This window comes from Magnolia sinica, chromosome 6 (genome assembly GCF_029962835.1).
Source record: "Magnolia sinica isolate HGM2019 chromosome 6, MsV1, whole genome shotgun sequence".
NCBI lineage: Eukaryota > Viridiplantae > Streptophyta > Magnoliopsida > Magnoliales > Magnoliaceae > Magnolia > Magnolia sinica.
The window spans coordinates 99,366,674-99,389,198 of NC_080578.1; the positions used below are offsets into that span (position 1 = coordinate 99,366,674).

Genomic DNA, 22,525 nt, shown 5'->3' on the forward strand with positions numbered 1-22,525 from the left:
CAAGGTGGGCCTCACGATCGGACGGCCAAGATCGTCTTGTACATGGTGGCCACAAGACATCACACCAAAGAAAAAGAAAGAGAGAGGGAAAAAGAGAAAGAGAAGACCGGTGAGATAGAGGGACCCCGCCACTATGGGCCCCTCACTACATTACATACATCATTGTGGGTCCCACAACAAGTGGTCTCTAAATAAAATGAAATCTAACAGTCGATCACCCACCTTATTGGCCTCCTTCTTACTCTCTTAGGCTTGTATGCTCCTATGCTTAACTTTTAATGGAGGTTGATGGAGTTTGGATGATGAGGGTGAGAGATGAGAGGGTAGGGAAAGTGGGCCACACTTGCTTTGGGGAAGAGAGGGCTTGGACGTGTGGTGCTTGGGAGGTTTGAGAAATGAGAGAGAGAGAATGGGATGATATGGATGGGTGGAGTGGTTGTTGTAAGGTGAGGTATGGATTAGGTTGAAAATTTATAAAAGAGGAATGGTGAGGGGAGAGAGTTGACTTATGGAAAAGGAGGGATGGGTTGTTGTACTTAGGGTATGGTGTGTACTTGACTTGGGTGATTGATTGATTGATGGGATATGACGTAGAGAGTCCCTCGAAATTCGTAACGTGCGACGTTTCTTCGGAGTGAACGTGGGCCCACAACTTCTACCCTCGGTATCGGATCGGTGCGTAAGTCGCGGTGACGGCGCGGTTGCTATGGTACAAGTTTCAGTTCGAGTCGACTTTAGTATGCGGGACTTGGCTTAGGATCGTACGCAAACGTCGGATACGGGTCGAGGGTTACCAGAATTTGACCGGGAGGACCATGGAAGCCTACAGAACGGTACAAACTAGGATACAAGTCTTATAATAGGGTTGTTTAAGGGTATTTAAGCATACAAACTTATTTATTTTAAACAACTTTTAATAAAATTATTGAATTTTCTTTTAATTCTCTTGTGGATTCGAGAAACTTCTCTTACGGATTCAAAGCACTTATCATTCGAGGAAGAAGTGACCGTCCTTATCAAGTCCATCGCTGCATCAGTTGGTATCAAATCAAGGTTTTTCCTCAGATTGATGGCTTCTAATGACGGATCAGGTGACAATCTCATGGACTATGCTCTAAGGAATTATCCTTTAACAACAACGGCTTTCTAGGTGATGCAACGGGAGAATCGACAACTCATGCAAGGGTTACAGGCTGCTCTTGACCGCATGACAGATGCCTTAGGGCAACTCTGTGTTTGTGGGGATAATCAGCCTACCATAGGCACTAGAATTCACAATTCTATTGATCACGAGGTGATGTCAGCGATAAATTGGAGGATCATGCTTGAGGACGTGGGATCCAATGACGAGGAGATCGATGACATAATCCTCCAACACCCCGGCCAAGGTGGTGATCGAGTAGATAGGACAGATCGAGAATTCATGATGAAAGTCAATTTTCCCAGTTTCAACGGCCACTCCACATTAAGGACTTTCTCGATTGGTTGCTTAAAGTCAAGCATTTCTTTGACTACATAAACATCCCTGAAGAGAAAAAAGTTAAACTAGTGGCTTATAAGTTGAAGGGTGAAGCTTTGGCTTGGTGGGAGTAAATTCAGCTCGCGTGGATAAGATAGATGAAGGCACCAATCTTCATGTGCTAGCGGATGAAATAAATAATACGTGCATGATTCCTCTCCATCGACTATGATCAGATATTGTTCCAATAAAAGAAAATTGTCGACATGTTATTCGAACGGTGAGACATTACGCAAAAAAGTTCTACCATTTAGCGATGCATAAGGATTTACTTAAAATTGAATCGCAACAAGTCCTCTGATTCAATGACGAGTTGCAAGTTGTGATCCAAGATCGAGTTTAGATGTAGCCTGATTGGATGATGAATGAAGCAATCAAGGTGGCCACCCAAGCGAAAGCACAACTTGAGCGATCCAACACATGGGCTTATCCTCTTAATAGGGTAGCCATTGCGAGTCATTCGCATGCCAAGGGGAAAAAACCTATAGGCCGGCACCCTCAACATCCTACACCTGTGAACCGAGTGTCAAGAAGCAGGAAAGTGAGATCCCAAAGGGTCGCGACCATTGTTGTCGGTCCGAGCAGAATCCTGAACCCTTATGGTCAACCAAGACCAGGCCATTGTTATCGATGTGGCCAACTGCATCACCTATTAAGCACTTGTTCGTAGCGACAAGTGGCTAACATCGCCATTAATGATGAAAATGTTGAAAATGCAGAGGAATACTTAGATGTTAATGAAGAAGAACACGTCATAGATGATGAAGCAAATGAAGCAAATTGGGTTCCACAAGATCACAATGAGTTCCTAATACTGAGATGGTTATTGTATACGCCAAAGAATAAGTTACAGCCATAACGACATAACATCTTTCGAACAAGGTGTACGGTAAATCGAAATGTTTGTGAGGTAATCATAAATAGTGGAAGCAGAGAGAATATCGTCTCCAAGGTCATGCTAGAGAAGTTGTAGTTGAAAATGAAAAGACATCCATCCCCATACACAATCGGCTAGATTAAGAAGGTCAGCGAGATGAAGTTAACTGAACAATGCACTATATCTCTTTTAATTATTAAACATTATAAGGACCACGTAGTATACGACATAGTTGGCATGGAGGCCTGTTACATATTACTCAGGCGGTCGTGGCAATCAGATTATGACACCACTCATATAAGAGGGGATCATGTATATATTTTCGTCAAGAATAGTCGAAAAACTATAGGGGCATTCTCTCCTAGTCATATCGGACTTTGTGGAGGAATACAAGGAGATAGGACAAATTTATGCGTTGATTGTAAAGGGTAAATAGGTAGAGCCCATGGCTATTCCCGAGAAACTGAAACCATTGTTGTAAGAATTTAAGGCAATTTGGCTCGATGAACTTCCAGATAATTTTCCTCCTATGCGAGATATTCAGCACCATATTGACCTTGTCATAAGGGCTAGCTTACCCGATCACCCTCATTATCGGATGAATCTAAAAGAGTACAGAATTTTGCAAGGACAAGTGAAAGAATTGATTCGTAAGGGTCTAATGCGAGAAAGTATGAGTTCATGTGTTGTACCAATCCTATTGACACCTAAGAAGGATGGGAGTTAGCGCATGTGTATCGATAGTCAGTACAATAAATAAAATAATTGTAAAATACACATTTCCTATACTAAGGCTAGACGATATGTTAAACATGCTAGATAAGGTGAAACCGTTTTCCAAACCAGATTTGAGGAGTGGCTACCATCAGATCCATATTCAGCTAGGTGATAAGTGGAAGACGAGATTTAAGACCAAGGAGGGTCTGTACAAATGGTGGGTCATGCCCTTCAGACTCTCGAATGCACCTAGTAGTTTATGAGGGTGATGAATCGGTTCTGAAACCATTCATTGGTCGATTCGTGGTGGTTTGTTTTGACGATATCTTGATATATGGTCACGATGAAGAAGAACATGTGGAACATCTTAAACAAGTGTTTCAAGTGCTCATGGTGAACAAGTTGTACCTTAATATGAAGAAGTGCAGCTTTTTTACAGAGAGCTTGTTATTTTTTGGGGTTTGTCGTGACATCCATGGTCATCCGCGTGGACAACGAGAAGGTGAAAGACATCAAAGAATAGTCAGTTCTTATGAACATTCATGAAGTGTGAAGTTTTCATAGGTTAGCGACTTTCTATTATCAATTCCTGAAGAACTTCAGTACTATCATAGCACTAATCACTGACTATATGAAGAAAGGGCATTTCCAATGGACTGACGAGGCCGACATAAGTTTTGTTATAATTAAGCAGAGGTTGTCCACTACTCCGGTCTTCGTACTCCCCAACTTTGACAAACTATTTGAAGTTGAATACAATGCTTAGCATTGGAGGTGTGTTGTCTCAAGAGGGTAGACTGGTGGCCTTTTATTGCAAGAAACTTAATGATGCTCGTAAGAAATGGTCAATGTATGAGCTAGAATTGTACGCAGTGGTTCAGGCCTTGCGGCATTGGAGGCATTACTTGATTCAATGGGAGTTTGTACTTTATACGGATCATCAGACCCTTAAGTTTATTAACAGTTAGGCTAACATTAACTGTGTGCATGCTAGATGGATTTCTTTCTTGCAAGAATTCACATTCATGCTGAAGTATAAGGCCGTGCAACAAAATAAGATGGCTAATACACTTAGCCGACGTGCAACCTTATTGGTCACCATGAGCAATAAAGTTGTCAGGTTGGAGTACCTCAAAAACCTATATGTCAAAGACAATAACTTCAAGGACGCATTGATTAAATGTCAGGAGAGTTAGTCCAATGTCTGCCATATTTAAGATGGTTTCCTTTTCAAAGAAAATTAGTTGTGCATTCTATAGAATTCGTTGTGAGAGTGTGTCATCTAAGAGCTGCATGTATGTCGCCTCGGGAGTTACCTAGGGTAAGACAAGACAATAGCTCTCTTAAAGGAGCATTATATTGGCCACAAATGAAATGGGGTGTGGAAAAAGCAGTGTAACGATGCCATACACGTTAGGCATCCAAAGGGCAGTCACATAACACAGGACTATACACTCCATTGCATGTCCCTAACAACTCTTGGGAGAATTCGTTTATGAACTTTATGCTATGTCTCCCATGGTCTCAGTATGGAATGGACTCAGTGTTTGTCATGGTCGACAGATTCTCCAAGATGGCTTATTTCATACTGTGAAAGAAGACTCACGACGCTACATATGATGCAAATTTATTCTTCCGAGAGGTTGTTCGACTACATGGAGTCCCAAAATCTATTTCCTTAAATCATGACAATAAGTTCCTCAATCACTTTTAGAGGACTTCGCGAAGTAAATTTGCTACCAAGCTACAGTTCAGCAATGTGTATCATCCACAGACCGATGGGCAAATCGAGGTGGTAAATTATACACTCAGGAACCTTATACGATGCATCTCGGGTGATAAGCCCAAATAGTGGGATTTTTCCTTGGCTCAACTGGAATTTGCGTTCAACAACATGCAAAACCATTCCACCAGTAAGTTCCCATTTGAAGTTGTGTACGGACAAGTACCTAAGCATACTCTTAATCTGGTTTCATTGCCCAAGCTACTAGGTGTGAGCATTGTTGCTGAACATATGGCAGACCGAATCATAAGTGTACACGCTGATGTTTAAGCCCAGTTGTAAGTATCTAATGACAAGTACAAGGAAATGGATGGCACACATCGGCGACTGAAGGTGTTCAATGTGTGCGATAACGTTATGGTTCACCTGCGTGAGGAGAGATTTTTCACTGGAACATACAACAAGCGGAAGAATAAGAAGATTGGGCTAGTGCTCATGCTCTGTAAGATTAATGACAATGTCTACGTTATTGATCTTACTGAGGACATGGAGATTTCAAGCACGTTCAATATGACAGACCTGTATGAGTATCATGAACCAGAGCCGGAGGATAACTCGAGGACAAGTTTTTTTTAGGTAGAGGGGATCTAATGTAGGACGTGGAGCAAGCACGTGCCTATCACAAATGGGTCGGAAGAAGTTCAAAAAAACATCAACAAGTTTCAGCTAATTTGATCGATCGAAGTTGATCGAGTAGACTGATTAAGTCCATCGATTAATCGATCGGTCAATTGAAATTTAGATTTAGATGAAATACTTGCTAGACAATTTTTACTTTATTCGATCGATTGGCTGATCGGTTCGATCGATTAAAACAAATTCAATTTTTTGGATTTTAGCCTCTAGATGTTTTTGCGACCTTAGGGTTGATTAATCGATCAACAAAATATAAAAATTTACACGTTTTTTTGTTTCATTTCCTTATTTGTTTAGGTCTTCTCTGATTATGTACTAGGGTTTGTCTAAAGGTATTTAAATGTACAAATTCATTTATTTTAAATAGCTTTTAATAAATATATCAAATTTTCTTTTATTTCTCTCGTGAATTTAAGAAACTTCTCTTGTGGATACATGAGAACCTTATGAATTCAAAGTAATTATCATTTGAAGAAAATGGTCATCCTCATCACGGCCTTCCCTACATAAAAAGCAAGAAGAAGCTACTCTTGAGTGCACATGCTTGTGCAATAAAAATCTATGCACACTACACATGTGGTGGCATGGTATTGGATCCATTGATCAAGTTAATCCGATGTACCACATACTTTCCCATAGAGAAAATCTTGTGCCACGGTATTGGAAACATGTGGATGGGTTGGAAAAACTACATCAATAAATTGTTTTTGCAAATTGTAGGCCACATGACTGATGGATCAACCTGATTCTTCGACTACCGAATCAATATAATGGTTCCGGCTCGAACGAATGGATTAGATATATAAACCATCTAGCATGATATATAAACCATCAAGCCATGCTAGCACATGTGTCGTGTACATGAGCTATTGAGCATATGTACGCTCCACCAAAGTCAAAATTTTGAAAGAGGAATTATATGATGGCCAGGCTGCTGCATGTAGGCACTCAGAGATTGTACACATCTTATATTAAATCAAGTTGACTAAAAAAAACGTTGACTAAATTGAGTAGCCTCTTTAGCCCAAGCCACTAGAGTTGTCAACGGCCTGGCCTGGGGTTGGTTTTGGCCTTGATTTTGAACTGTTTCGGGCTGGGCTGTCGGTCTGTCCCTAATCAAAATTCTGATTTTGTAGGCCTGAGCCCAGCCCATTAACACCATTCAATTTGATAGCTTAATTTTAAGTTCACGATCCATCTATAATGGGTCTAATAATTTGAACGGTTCGATTTGATTACTTGTATGCGACCTATGTAATTTCTTAAGTAATTTTCAACTGACTGCATGTCATCGGAAATGGATTGGCTACTCCCCTGCCACCAGCTCGGTGGCTGATGGTTGGTGCTCTGTGGGCCCCACCATGATGTATGTGTTTCATCCATGCCTTTTATCCATTTTTACAGATTATTCTAGAGTTTGATCCCAAAAATGAGAGGGAAATAAATCTCAGGTGGAGCACACCACAGGAAAACAATAGTGATTGGATATCCACCATTAAAATCCTCCTAAGGCCCACTGTACTGTTTATTTGACATCCAATCTGTTGATTAGGTCATACAGACCCAGATGAAGGGAAAAACAAGGATCAGCTTGATCCAAAACTTTTATGGCCCCAAAAAAGTTTTTAATGGTTGACGTTCATTCAACACTGTTTCCTGTAATGTGGTACACTTGAGTTTCAGATATACTTCATTTTTGGTTTCCTACCATAAAATGATCTATAAAAATAGATGGACGGCATGGATGAAAGACATATATCATGGTGGGGCCCACGGAGCACCAACCATCAGCCATTCGCTGGTGGCAGTGGGAGTAGCTAATCCGTTCCCCATGTCATCTGTCCCACTGTGTGGGAATATCAATATCACAGATTTTCTAAGTTTGGACGGAAAGTAGAGCTTTATTTAGTCTAACAACATGCGGACGCATATCGCATACTAACCCCCTATTCTGGGCTCAGGACAGGCTAAGCCGAGGGGCATTGTGATGTATGGCTTTTCTTCACACTGTTCGTCTATTTTGCCTTCTTTTTATGTCATGACCTTAAAAAGTGAAGCAAATCCTAGGCTCAAGTGGACCACAACACATTTAAGCAGTGGTTTCATTGATGCCCACCACTAAGACTTTCCTGGGGCTCACCTTTATATTTATTTGTCATCCAACTTATTCATAAGATCATGTAGACTCGTACAGGAGGAAAACACAAATATCAGCTTTATCCATAGCTTTTGTGGCTCTAATAAGTTTTTAAAAGTAGGAATTTAATCCCACCACGCGGTCCACTTGAGACTGGGATCTGCCTCATTTTTTAGCTCATACAGTGAAATGATATGTGAAAATGGTTTTTTACCTCTTGGATCTGCCTCATTTTTTTAGCTTGTGTGGTAAAATAATATGACAAAATGGTTTTTTAGCTCTTATGGTAAAATGGATGGTTGGATAAATGACATACATGCAATTCTTGTTACAACTCTATCTCACCAAGCAAACAAATATCATGATACTCATCATTCTACATATTAAGATAAATTTTCAATCCTTTCCGACACGGTACTATTCCCTGAATGTAAATAATAATAATAATAATCACAAATACTTTATATATTTATATATATACTTTTTTTATTTAAAATATTTTTTAACCAAACATTTTCCATAACGTTGAATCTACTGAATTTTTAGACTCGTGCCCTGAAATGATATAGCAAAATGAATGGACGGCGTGGATTTAAGACACATACATCCAGATGGGCCCACAGTCAGGGATCCACCCTCCTCTTCGGATCCAGGGTATCCACCAAGCGGCACCCCTGAAAAGCGACGAGGATTGCATCCTGCCGTGTAACCACAGACTCTCCAGGCACGGGCTCTGTTGGGCCACCTTGATGTATATATATGTTTTATCCACACCGTCCATCCATTTTATCAGATAATTTTAGAGCATGATCTCAAAAATTACGTAGATCCAAGCCTCAAGTTGACCACACTGAAGGGATCGAACCCCGATCATTAAAAACTTCCTGGGCACCATAGAAGCTTTGAATGAAGCTAATATTTGTGTTTTCCTTCATTCAATATTGGGTCCCACATTTTAACATTCAATCAGACGACTCCTTTTTTTATTGGAAACTATGTACAAGGTGGGACTAACTTGATTGATGGTTTAGATCAGGCATATATGTGATGCATACACGAGCTTCATTGCACATGCGGATCAGATTCGATTTCCCAGGCCATTATGGAAATAAGGGGAAATTAGCTTTTTATTCTCATTAATAGGTTCGTAAGCATGCTTTCGTAAATACGAGATCTTTTGGTAAAATTAACATTTGCGAGGAATTTTGGGGTAAAAATCCTTGTTAAAACATACGAAAGTATTGCTTTGAAATTTATATTAATTAATGAGGTAGCTTTAATGAAAGGATAATTTAAAAAGATATCAGGATGTAAATACGATATTAATGGATAGTATTTTATAAAATTTCTTTATATAAATTAGACTTGGAATTATATATATATATATATATATATATATATATATATATTCGGTTGAGTCTCCAAGTTGACCCGTAGAAATGAACATCAAGTCTAGTCGAGTTTCTGGGTTTTTTAACTACGATGTGTGCAAATTTTCATGAAATGTGGTGCAACCAAACAAGCCCTAATTTATTTTTTGGCTCAAAAATTGTTAATGTTAAAATTCCAAATTACTATTGTAGGAGTGGCTATGGAATTCATCCCGGAGATTGCCAGGACTGCATGGACTTACATCAACCCTAGAAGCCTTGAAGAGAAACTTGATCTTCTGAGAACCGAAATGCAGGAGTTGGGTAGCCGGCAGACCAATGTAATTATTGCACTCAACACAGCCAAGGTAAAGGATGGAAAGAAGCCAAAGGCAGAGGTGAGTTTATGGCTGAAAAATGTGGAAAAGATTACAAGCCAAGTGACTGAGATAGAAGAGGATTGTAAAGTAAGGAAAGATTTCTTAAGCTCACGTGTAGCATTGGTAAATCTTGTCATGAAGAAGATTGAAGAGGTGATAAAGCTTAAGGAGAAAGGTCGATTTTCAGAAGGGTTACTTGTTGATCTATTACCTGAAATGGGAATTATACCGACGACGAAACTGGTGGGCGCAATGACAGCTAAAAGAAATTTGGAATGGATTTGGGAGTCATTGATGAGTCATGAGGCCAAAATTATTGGTGTCTATGGCATGGGGGGCGTTGGCAAGAGGACCATCATGACCCACATCTATAATAGAATAAAAAGCTCCGGAATATTTGACATTGCTATTTGGGTAACGGTTTCAAATGATTCTAGTATTGAAAGACTGCAAAATGGTATTGCACAAGTAATAAGATTGGATCTTTCCAATGAACACGATGAAATGATAAGGTCCATTAAATTGTCCGAGGCTTTGAAGCGTTGGGAGAAGCTCGTTGTCATCTTTGATGATGTGTGGAATTCATTTCCGTTGGAAAGGGTAGGGATTTCCAAGGACAAGGCATGCAAAATAATATTGACTACTCGATCAAAAATTGTGTGCCGAGGCATGAACTGCCAAAAAGAGATTGAAGTAGAGGTTCTCTCGACAGAAGAAGCATGGGAATTGTTTAAGGAAATACTTGGGGTTAATGCGATGCTTTCTTTGGATGTAGAACAGATTGCGAAGCTTGTCACTAAAGAATGTGCTGGTTTGCCGCTTGGAATCATTACAGTAGCAAGTGCAATGAGAGAAAAGAATGATATTAGAGAATGGAGAAATGCATTAGAGGAGTTACAACACTCAACGATGGATATTGAAGGCATGGATGATAAAGTTTTTCGAATTTTGAAATTTAGTTACGATCGATTAAAAAGTGAGAAGATTCGATCTTGTTTCTTGTATTGTGCTTTGTTTCTAGAGGACTACCGAATTGTTGATGAAGAGCTAGTAAATTATTGGATGGGAGAGGGATTGATGGATATGGGAGACTGGGAAACGGAAGTCGACAAAGGCCACACAATATTAAATGGACTGATAGATGTATGTATGTTGGTGAGGTCTGATAATCATGTAGTAATGCATGATTTAATCAGAGATTTGGCTATCGGAATTACAAGGAAGAGCCCTCGGTTTGTGGTCAAGGCTGGGATCCAAATAAGGGGATTAATTGGTATAGAAGAATTCCCTGAAGATGCTGACAGAATATCATTTATGAGAAAGAAGATTAAAATGCTTTCAGGCGAACCAAACTGCCGAAAACTCTCCACATTGTTGTTGAGAGAGAACCCTCTCTCAGGCAACATTTCTCATGAGTTCTTCAATCGCATGAACAGCCTCAGAGTTCTCGACCTCTCTGACACTCTGATTAAGTATTTGCCAGAATCAGTTTCAAACTTGGAGAACCTGCATGCACTCTTACTAAATAATTGTAGAAGGTTGAGGAAGGTACCGTCGTTAGCAAAGCTCAAGCGTCTAAGAATTTTGAACCTCTCTGAAACTCAGATTGAGTATTTGTCGTTAGCAAAGCTCAAGCATCTAAGAATTTTGAACCTCTCTGAAACTCAGATTGAGTATTTGCCAGCATCAGTTTCAAACTTGGAGAACCTGCATGCACTCTTACTCAAGGGTTGTGGAAGGTTAAAGAAGGTACCGTCCTTAGCAAAGCTGAAGCGTCTAAGAATTTTGAACCTCTCTGATACTGTCATCAAAGAAGTGCCAGATGGTATGGAATGTTTGGTTAACCTTAAAGAGCTTTATGTTTCGTCTTCTGGCATGAGAAATGTTGTTAGATGTAATTCATTAGTGCTTCCTGATAGTATTGTCAAGTTGCAGATGGAGGGATGCGATCTGTCAAGCTTACCCTGCCTCTCTCACTTGCAACGCTTACAGAAATGTAACATCTCGTTCTGTAGCATGGAGTGGTTGTTGCCAATAAGAGACGACAGCACCATAAAGTCTTTACCCTCAATACAGAAACTGTCTCTAGAAGTGCTTCCGAATTTGAGGGGTCTGTCTGAGGGAGTCTTGCTACCTGGCTCATTCGCATGCCTCACACACATGTATGTCATAGGATGCAAAGTATTGGAGAATCTCATGTCACTTGAATTGTTTCAGCACCTCCGATGCCTGGAACAAATCAGTATTATAGGATGCAGTGAGATGGAGGAGGTGATAAAAGGAGGAGAAGAAGCGATGGTTGAAGAAAAAGGTCATAACAAAAACAATAACAATACCATCCTAATCCCAAACCTGAGGGAGTTGTATTTGAGACATTTAGGGAAACTGAAAAGCATTTGTAAGCAGGTAATCATTTGCCCTTCCCTGAAAAGGATTGATATAGAAGGTTGTCCTCGGCTGAAGAAGATCCCTCTTTCCTTGGGCAACTCAACATCTGGTGTGCGTGGATCGATCCAAGGAAGCAAAGAATGGTGGGATGCATTGGCGTGGGATGATCCCAACAGCAAAACACTCCTACGTCGTTTCCAAGAAGTAGAAGAAGAAGACGAAGAAGATGAAGATCGAAAAGGAGGAGGAGGTGGAATGAAAAGAAGAGCAGAAGAAGATTTAGAAGAGGTTGCTTCGACGTCACGGCAGCGGTTATCTCCTCATTAGGATGGACTTTGGATTTTTATTTTATTTTGTTTGTAAATTTGGTATTTTAAATTTCAAACGAGTACCGTTGAGAAATGTATTGTTAGTAAGAATGGATTGTGTTCTTCTTCTTCTCTCCGTGTGCTTATGTATTATTAGTGATTAGCATATGGATGTATTATTGGAGTTTACCCATCTAATAACAGGTAAAGCATTTTTGTGTGAGACAAACTCTATATATATCAAATCCATACCATTTTTGTGTCATACCTCTTGAACGGATCATAGCTCAAATACGGAGGAGGTGAAATCTACTCCGACCATCAGATGCATCAGCCCCTGTTAGTCCCAAGCCCCTAAAATCAGCCATATCACTAATTCATGTGGATCACACACTAGTGGAAATTGTGTACATGGAATATGCTCACCCCAACCATCAAATGCCCACCACTAAAAACACGGGGTCTCGAAACTAGTGATAAGAGTGGATTTCAGAAACAGAGGTGGGACCCACCGATCCACCCATCCCTTTGCAGGCAATCCGACCGTCTCCTGCGGCAGGAGACCATTTCAATAGATATAGATAGTCTGTCAGATTTGTATGGGCGGGTAACAGCTTACTAGGAGTTACCCTAACCATGTGGGGCCAAGCTGATGAATTTATTTCATATCCACACTGCTCATCCGTGTTTTCAGCTCATTGAAGGCTGTTATCCCAAAACTTACGTAGATCCAAATCTATGGTGGAACACACCACTGGAAAAAGTAATGGGCTCCACAAGGTTAGAATATTTGTGAACTGGTGATGCTAATGCAAAAATCTATTGAAAATATAGCAAATCTGAATCAGTCCGAGAAAAGGTTTGCTTAGAATCATCAGGAACAGATCACACAATCAGAAAGACCTAATGAAAATGGGGTGGCTTCGGTGGATCCCTGACTGTGGAGCTCAAATTGATATGTATGCCTTACATCCATACCATCCGTCCGTTTCTCTAGATCAGTTGAGTGTACAAGACCAAAAATTCATCAGTTCCACATTTATGGTGGACCACACCACATGAAATAGTGGTGATTGCTATTAAAAACTTCTGGGAGGTAACAAAAGTTTTCAGTCAAGCTGATATTTATGTAGTCCCTTCATCCAGATCTTTTTGACCCTACCAACAGGTTGGATGGAAAATAAACATTCAGGTAGCCCCCAGGTAGTTTTTAACGGTGGGAATTCAATCACCACTGTTACCCATGGCATGGTTCAAATGAGACGTGGATCTGTTGTATTTTTGGGCACATGTCCGGAAATCAGATGAAGAAAGAAACGGATGGATGGTGTGGATGTAAGAAAAATAATCAGGTTAGTGAGATAGATAGGGATCCACCCACTTCCTTCCCTCCAGTCCTGAATCTCTCAAGAAAAAGCCAACCTATGAGGCCCATCTAATTTCTAACTTTTGGTCCAACCTGTGAAAAGAGAAGGTATAGCCGACTCAGCTGATAGCTTCCAATCTATTAAATGAATATGAAATATTGCAACCCTTCCAATAGATTAACAGTACCATGAGAATCATCTGTGAAAAAATCAACGCCATCAGGTGGCCATGAGTTACATGATAATTTGTAGCCATTAATAAAATAGTAAAATACGTGTGGCCCATTGATGAGGATTTTTGCCAAAGGTGATCCTTGTGATGAGACCGACCAATTAGATGTGTTGGATGTTGCACCGCACGAAAGGTTGAAACTTATCAGCTGTGTGCACCATACATTATAATCCAACCGTTGGAATTGAGACTTCTCATGTAAAGAAAAAGTCCTAATGCATGGATATAGAAAGCTTTGAAAGAGAGACTTCAGCTTGGTACGTGTTGTCTTCTTCTTTTTTTTCTCTTGTTTTCTTTTTATCCCATACTAAAGAGTAGATATGATTTGATATTGGATAATGGTTAGGTCTTTTTAATCCATCTCTGATGTTTTGATGGAAAACAAACAGGTGCAGGAAACCGTGATGGTTAGGCATCCCAAAAAATCAGACTGAACCCACCATCAAGTGGTCTACATCAGTGAGAACAATGAAAAATCAGCTAAACACCATCCAAATCCAAAGTGATCATGCCCCACTTGATGTTTGGATTGACATGATTTTTAGGGTGCCCATCCTGATCATGGTGGGGCCCAGTTTTTGAATGGGTTGGATGTCGTACACATACCATGTGGACCCCACCGCTTGATCATGGGGACTTTTGGACCATTGTACAAGATCTCGATGATGGCCCAACTTATGATAATATATATGGAAATGGTACTATAAGGTTGACCTCATGAGAACTTTTCATGAGATCAAGCTATGTGGGCTCCACCGTGATGTGTGTCGAACATCAACACCGTGCATTTGATGGGTCCCCTTTAGGTTATGAGATATCCCACAAATCAGCCGTATACCAACTCAGGTGGGCCATACCATCTAAAACTATGTGAATACATGCCTAAAACATATAAAAGCACTTGGTGGGGACAACCTAAGTTTTCGATTCTGCTGAAACTTGGTCTGACCCCTCATCCAAGTGGGACACACATAATGGATGATCTGGATTTGTGAACCACTTCTCAGTGAGCCTAATAAATGATTATGAATGTTTTAATGGGGTAACCCCTCTCAACTGTTCAACTGTTGTATGTGGTGTGACCAATATATATATATATATATATATATATATATATATATGTGGTAGACTCACAAGAGTTTCAACCCAAGGTCATGGGTTCAAGTAACCAATATGGTGTGAGCACGTGTTTCAAAACTTGCATGATAAAAGTAGCTTGCAAGAGTACTGCTACTTTGATTTTTATTTTATTTTTTAAAAAATTTTAGATTAGCCGTGCATGTCTGGCTCACTTAACAGGTGTTCTACTTTGATGTTTTTTAGGTTAATTAGTCGTGGTTGTGTGGCTCCATTGATGGGTCTGCTACTTCGATTTTTTGTACCTAATCTAGGTGCATCCTCTCTGATGAATGGGTAGGATCTCTCATGGATGTGTTGTATCAACGCTAATCTGAAGCTTGTTCCACGAAAAGATCACAACCTTTGTTTTTTTTTCCTGGGCAGGTAGCAAAATCCCAACTTTCCACTGTTTTCTCTTGGGTACTGGCAAAATTAATCTGAACCCTTGTAAACAGTAGTTCTCCTTGCAAACTGCCCTTAGTTACTGATACACTGAAAGTATTCTTACGGGTTTTTATGTCTTTCATGAAACAAATTTTAAAACAAATATAATTTAAAAAAAAAAAAAAAAAGCTTCCCTAATTCTGAAAAGAGAATGAAAAGAGAAACGCTTTAAGAAGTATTGATATCAACTTCACCACTCTAAATATTCTCTATAACCATAATTTCAAAAAATTATTTATTAAATTCCCAGTCGACAGTGTTTGGATATCGACTTAACCATTCTAAATATTCTCCATAATTATAAATATAAAAATTTTATAATTATTAAATTCCGAGTCAAGTTGGATTGAGTCTCCGAGTTGATTCACCCAGCCCTATTAACATTGAGTCTAGTCGAGTTTCTGGGTTTTTAAACTATGATCAGTACAAATTTCATGAAATGTGGTGCAACCAAACACACCCTAACTTATTTATTTTTTAAGCTCAATAATTGTTAATTTTAAATTTCTAAATTGCTATTGCAGGAGTGGCTATGGAATTCATCTGGAAGACTGCCAAGACTGCATGGGATCAATACAACTACGCTAGTAACCTCAAAGAGAATCTTGATGTTATGAAAACCCAAATGCAAGAGTTAAGAACCCAGGCATCCGATGTAAAGATTGAACTGAACATGGCAGAGGTAATGCATGGAAAAAAGCCAAAGGGAGAGGTGAGTTTATGGCTGGAAAATGTGGAAAGGATTACAAGCCAAATGACCACAACAGAAGAGGATTATAAAGAAGTAGGGAGAGATTTCTTACGCTCACGTGTAGCATTGGGAAAGCTTGTCATAAAGAAAATTGAAGAGGTGGTGAAGATTAGGGAGAAAAGTCGATTTTCAGAAGGGTTATTTGGCAATCTATTACCTGAAATGGGAAGTGTGCCCACAACAAAACTAGTGGGAAGAACGACAGCTGAAAGAAATTTGAAAAAGATTTGGGAGTCTTTGATGGATGATGAAGTGAGAATTATTGGTGTCTATGGCGTGGGGGGCATGGGCAAGACGACCATCATGACCCACATCCACAATAGAATACAGAGTTCTGGAAAATTTGGCATTGTCATATGGGTAACCGTGTCTCACAATGCTAATATTGAGATACTGCAAAAAGGTATTGCACGAGCAATAGGATTGAAACTTTCCTATGAAGAGGATAGAATGAGAAGGCCAATGAAATTGTTTCAGGCTCCGAAGAGTAGGGAGAAGTTCGTTATCATCTTAGATGATATGTGAAAACCATTTCTCTTAGAAAAGGTAGGGATTCCTGAAGGCAATGCATACAAAGTAGTATTGACTACTCGATCAAAAAATGTTTGCCGTGGCATGAATTGTTAACAAAAGTTTGGAGTAGAGGTTCTTTCGAGAGAAGAAGCATGGGAATTGTTCAAGTGCAAGCTTGGGGTTGATGTGGTGCTTTCTCCATAAGTAGAATAGATTGTGAAGCTTGTGACTGAAGAATGTGGTGGTTTGCCGCTTGGAATCATCACAGTAGCAAGTGCAATGAGAGAAAAGGATGACATTAGAGAATGGAGAAATGCATTAGAGGAGTTAAAATGCTCAACGACAGAGATAAAAGGCAAGAATGATGAAGTTTTTCCAATTTTGAAATTTATTTATGATAGGCTAAAATATGAGAGTATTCAATCTTGCTTCTTGTATTGTGTTTTGTTTCCCGAGGACTATGATTTCTCTACTGAGGAGCTGGTAAGTTATTGGATGGCAGAAGGATTGGTAGATGATATGGGAGACTGGGAAAAGGAAGTCAACAAAGGTCAATATTGAAAAGGAAGTCAACAAAGGTCACGCATTATTGAATGGACCGATAGATGTATATATGTTGGTAAGGAAGTATATTAATGGTCCTCCAATAATGCATGATTTAATAAGAGATTTGGGCATCGGCATTACAAGGAAGAGCCCTCGGTTCGTGGTCAAGGCTGGTATCGAAATAAAGGGGTCAATTGGTGATGAAGAATTTACTGAAGAGGCTGAGAAAATATCATTCATGAGAAGTGAAATTGAAATGCTTTCGGGCGAACCAAACGGCCCAAAACTCTCCACATTGTTCTTGCAAATGAGCCCTCTCTCAGGCAACATTTCTCATTGCTTCTTCAATAGCATGAACAGCCTCAGAGTTCTCGACCTCTCTTACACTCAAATTGAGTATGTGCCAGAATCAGTTTCAAACTCGAAGAACCTACATGCATTCTTATTAAATGGTTGTATGAGACTAAGGGAGGTGCCGTCCTTAGCAAAGCTCGAGCGTCTAAGAATTTTGAACGTCTCTGATACTTGCATCAAAGTACCAGATGGGATGAAATGTTTGGTCAACCTCAAAGAGCTTTATGTTTCATCTGCTGAAGAGAGAAATGTTGTTGGTTGTAATTCCTTAGTGCTTCCTGATAGTATTGTCAAGTTAGAGATGCATTGATGCGACCTGTCAAGCTTACCTCGCCTCTCTCGCTTGCAACGCTTACAGAAATGTAGGATCGGGAACAGTAGCATCAAGTGGTTGTTGCCAATGAGAGACGACAGCACCATAACGTCTTTACCCTCAATATAGTCTCTGTTTCTAAGTGAGCTTCTGAATTTGCAGGGCCTGTGTGAAGGAGTCTTGCCACCTGGTTCATTCTCATGCCTCACATAGCTGAATGTCTACAGATGCCAAGTATTGGAGTATCTCATGTCACTTGAATTGTTTCAGCACCTTCAATGCCTCGAAGAAATCAGTATTGCAGGATGCAGTGAGATGGAGGAGGTGATAAAAGGAGGAGAAGAAGCTATGGTTGAAGAAGAAGGTGATAACAACAATAATAACAATACCATCATACTTTCTAAATTGAGGGTTCTGCGCTTGCTAGATTTAGGGAAATTGAAAACTGTTTGTAAGCGGGTAATCATTTGCCCTTCCCTGAATAGGATTGGTATAGAATATTGCCATCGGCTTAAGAAGATCCCTCTTTCCGTGGGCAACTCAACATCTGTCGTAGAAGGGCATATCAAAGGAAGTAAAGAGTGGTGGGATGCATTGGAGTGGGATGATCCCAATGTTGGGTCGTAAACCCAATCCTTTGCTGACGAGTGGCTGCAGCCACCTCAAAACAGAAAATAAACTTTAAAAAAGAAACAGTGATATGCTGCTGTGTTAGAATCGTATTCCAACGAAGATGAATACACGGTGCTGTTATAGGCTTTTCTTGTTACGTGAAAAGACTAATCTATCCCTGTCCAGATACATCCCAGGGGCAGCTAGAGAAAGAAAAAAATCTAGAAAAAATCTACTGTATATCTTCTCTTAGCTAGCAGAGTAAACTTAGAAAAAAAATCTCAACAGCTAGAAAGATCACACAGCTAGGAATCTAATTTTAGAAAGGAAATCCAATCTCACAGCTAGCAAAGCTAGCTCAGACGATGCTCATACGGTTTTGGATTTGCACAAATCCATCACCGCTTCCAACACTCCCCTTCAAACCAAAACCGGCTTCATTCCGAGCATCGTTCTTAGTCGTTTGAATGCATCTGTCGGCAATGCCTTTGTGAAAATATCCGCCACCTGTTCCGTAGTATGACAATACTCTAATTTCATCGTTTTTTGCTTCACATGATCTCTCAGAAAATGGTACCGGGTATCAATGTGTTTGCTTCTTCCATGCTGCACCGGATTTTTAGCTAGCTCGATTGCCGACTTGTTATCCACATATATGACTGTGGATTCTTCCTGCGGATGCTTCAGCTCCTTTAGCAGGTTTCTCAACCAAATTCCTTCACAGACGGTGGACGATGCTGCCATGTACTCTGCTTCACATGTGGACAGGGCGACCACACTCTGCTTCTTCGAATTCCATGTGAATGCTGTCGACCCAAGATAGAAAACATAGCTTGTGGTGCTTTTTCTTTCATCTTGATCACCACCCCAATCACTATCAGAGTATCCATACAACATCGCATCATCATTGTACGGATAAAAAAGACCAAACTCAATAGTCCCTTTGATATACCTCAGTACTCGTTTTGCAGCTAGCCAGTGTGATTCTTTTGGGGCTTCCATATACCGGCTTAGAAGCCCAACACTGTAGACTATATCTGGCCTAGTGATTGTGAGGTACCTTAAACTTCCGATTAGGCTCTTGAATAGGGTTGAGTCGACGTTTTTTCCTTCTCCATCTTTCGTGAGCTTCAGGCCTGTTGTAATAGGTGTATTTACCGCTTTACAGTCGACCATCTGAAACCTCTCAAGGAGTTCCTTTGTGTACTTCTTCTGGGATATGTGAATGCCGCCGACTTGTTGCTTCACCTCAATGCCCAAGAAGAAAGACATCAATCCACCATCAGTCATTTCGAACTCTTTGAACATAGCCAGCTTGAATTCTTCAAACATCGCCTGACTGTTCCCAGTGAACAACAGATCATCAACATATAAACAAGCGATAAGCATATCACCATGGGCATTCTTCTTTGTGTAGACGGCATGCTCATATGGACATTTGACGAAACCATTCTCTTGAAGATAACCGTCGATCCGTGCATTCCAAGCACGGGGAGCTTGCTTCAACCCATACAGGGCTTTCTTCAGCCGATACACCTTGTGTTCCTCCCCTTGCACGACAAAGCCTTCAGGCTGGTCAACGTATACTTCTTCTTCAAGTACCCCATTTAAGAATGCAGATTTCACATCCAGTTGGTAAATCATCCAACTGTGATGAGCTGCAAGGGAGATTATCATTCTTACAGTGTCAAGGCGAGCAACTGGGGCAAAAACTTCTTCATAGTCTACCCCATATTTCTGTTTGTAACCTTTTGCTACGAGCCTTGCTTTATATCGTTCGATCTTACCATCGGCATTCCGCTTGATTTTGTACACCCATTTGAGACCAATGGTCTTCTGGCTTTTTGGGAGTGAGGTCAACACCCATGTTTGATTCTTCTCGATGGCATGAATCTTTTCTTCCATAGCCTTTCTCCAACATTCTTCATTCACAGCCTCCTCAAATGTGAGAGGCTCATGGTCCGCATACAGGCAGAGTAAATTTACTTCCTCAGTTTCTGCATAGATGTCGTTGAGGCTTCTCATTTTAATAGGAGCCAAGGATGAAGGAGAATCAGATGAAGATGTGCTGGATGAATTCTGATTTGATGAAGTACTTTCAGGAGATATGGAGCGTACTCCTGGACTTCTGAGATCCGAAGGGGGTGATGTGGGTGTCTGCTCCTGATTCATATGCCTCTCTTCTTCATATACTTCTGCCTCAACCTGACTTTCTTTGGCCGAATCTTCCTGGTTCCACTTCCAAGATTCTTCCTTGCAGAATACTACATCTCTACTTACCACCAGCTTATTGGTTAGTGGGTTGTAGAGCTTGTATGCCTTTGACTCTTCACTGTAGCCGATGAAGATGCACTTCTCGCCACGATCATCAAGCTTTTTTCTTCTCGCTTCTGGAACTTGAGCGTAGGCGACACACCCAAAGATCTTAAGGTGCGCCACGCTCGGCTTGTATCCACTCCATGCTTCTTGCGGTGTCTGGAATCTGACACTCTTGGTTGGACACCTATTGAGCAGATAGGCAGTACATGCAACTGCCTCTGCCCAGAAATTCTTTGGCAGACTTTTCTCCTTCAGCATGGTCCTCGTCATATCGAGGATGGTGCGGTTCTTCCATTCCACAATTCCATTTTATTGTGGCGTGTATGCTACAGTGTGTTGTTGCTTAATGCCATGTTCCCTGAAATATTCTCAAAAAATATTTGAGGTATACTCCCCACCTCTATCAGATCAGAGGGTTTTGATTTTAAGACTACTTTCTTTTTCAACAAGGGCCTTTAAATTTTTAAAAATAGTAAAAGCAGCAGACTTCTCTTTAATTACATACACCCACAATTTTCTACTGAAATCGTCAATGAAGGTAATAAAGTATTTATTACCTCCAAAAGAGATTGGCTCTAATGGTCCACAGATGTCAGTGTGAACCAACTGCAACGGTTCTCTTGCTCTTCGGGATACTCCACTCGGAAAGGAGTTTCTTTGTTGTTTCCCAAGTGTGCACGCCTCACACACATGTTCTGAAGCTTCAATAGTAGGCAAACCATGTACCATGCTTGATGAGGACAGAAGTTTTAGGCCACTGAAATTTAGATGGCCAAAGCGAAGATGCCACATCCAGGAATCATTCTTTGCTTTTCCATAAAAACACTTCTCAAGCATTGTGTTTATATGGAGAGGAAACATACGGTTCTTTGCCATCTGGACTTTTACAATCAAACGTCCATGCAAATCTCTAATGGAAAGAGAAGAGTTCTCCATGTGTATGACATACCCTTTTTCGAGGAGTTGTCCGAGACTCAGTATGTTACTCTTCATGTTAGGCACATAGTACACATTGGAGATATAGTTTGGAACACCATTCTTCTGAAAGATTTGGATTTTACCTTTACCTTTCACAGGTGTTTTTGATGAGTCTCCAAACGTTACATCGCCATGAACTCCTTCTATGAGTTCCACAAAGAGTTTCTTGTCGCCGCACATGTGATTACTTGCACCCGTGTCGAGATACCATACGTCCTGCTGATCACTACCTTTCTCTTGTGCAAGGAGAAGTGTGGAGCTTTCTTGTTCATGTCCTGATGCTTCGGCATAGTTGGATCGCTCGTCTTGATTCATCGGCTTGCTCCAACAATCAGATGCATAGTGGCCAAGCTTGTTGTAATTATAGCATTGGATGTTCTTTGTACTTCCCCGTCCACGCATAGATCTACCTCTACCATTTCCTCTTCCATGAAAATTGGTATTTTTCTGTTGGTTTTGGGCATGACTTTGTTGGTATCCGCGCCCTCTGCCTCTTGCGCGATTGTTAGCAAACCGTCCACCACGTTGTGAACTTACACGTCCACCATTGCTATCATTAAGAGTCAATCTTGACTCCAAAGCTTGTTCCATCGGCATGGAACTGGCATTCTTCTGCATTCGTTGCTCATGAACTTGCAACGATCCCATCAACTCCTCAATGGAGAGTTTCTCAATATCTTTTGATTCTTCGATCGCCACAACCACATGCTCAAACTTGGTTGTGAGGGATCGAAGTATCTTTTCAATAACTCGGACATCTTCAATCTTTTCACCATTTCTTTTCAAATTATTGACAGTTACAAGCAAACGCGAAAAATAATCAGTAACATTCTCACCTTCCTTCATGTGAGTTGCTTCGAAC

At 40.5% G+C, this 22,525-nt stretch overlaps 3 protein-coding genes across 3 annotated transcripts in view; all 3 read left to right on the top strand.

Annotated features, from left to right (window-relative positions):
* LOC131249238 (probable disease resistance protein At5g63020) overlaps window positions 1-12,380 on the top strand; it is a 47,475-nt gene extending 35,095 nt beyond the window's left edge. Inside the window, exon 4 of the mRNA XM_058249879.1 lies at window positions 9,253-12,380. Within this exon, the coding sequence (XP_058105862.1) occupies window positions 9,261-12,134 (2,874 nt within the window). The 5' untranslated portion in view covers window positions 9,253-9,260 and the 3' untranslated portion in view covers window positions 12,135-12,380. The remainder of the gene's footprint in view (window positions 1-9,252) is intronic.
* Window positions 12,381-15,809: 3,429 nt separating this feature from the next.
* On the top strand, window positions 15,810-16,553 carry LOC131249781 (disease resistance protein RFL1-like). The gene has a single exon (XM_058250543.1). It carries the CDS (start codon window positions 15,810-15,812, stop codon window positions 16,551-16,553), a length of 744 nt encoding a protein of 247 aa, XP_058106526.1.
* A 637-nt stretch (window positions 16,554-17,190) lies between these two features.
* On the top strand, window positions 17,191-17,751 carry LOC131249782 (probable disease resistance protein At4g27220). Its single transcript, XM_058250544.1, has one exon. The coding sequence runs from the start codon at window positions 17,191-17,193 to the stop codon at window positions 17,749-17,751; it is 561 nt and encodes a 186-aa protein (XP_058106527.1).
* The last annotated feature ends 4,774 nt before the right edge of the window (window positions 17,752-22,525 follow it).

Excerpts from the sequence above, each read along its gene's own strand:
- LOC131249781 (XM_058250543.1), top strand. The coding sequence starts at position 15,810 with ATGGAATTCATCTGGAAGACTGCCAAGACTGCATGGGATCAATACAAC.
- LOC131249782 (XM_058250544.1), top strand. The coding sequence starts at position 17,191 with ATGCATGATTTAATAAGAGATTTGGGCATCGGCATTACAAGGAAGAGC.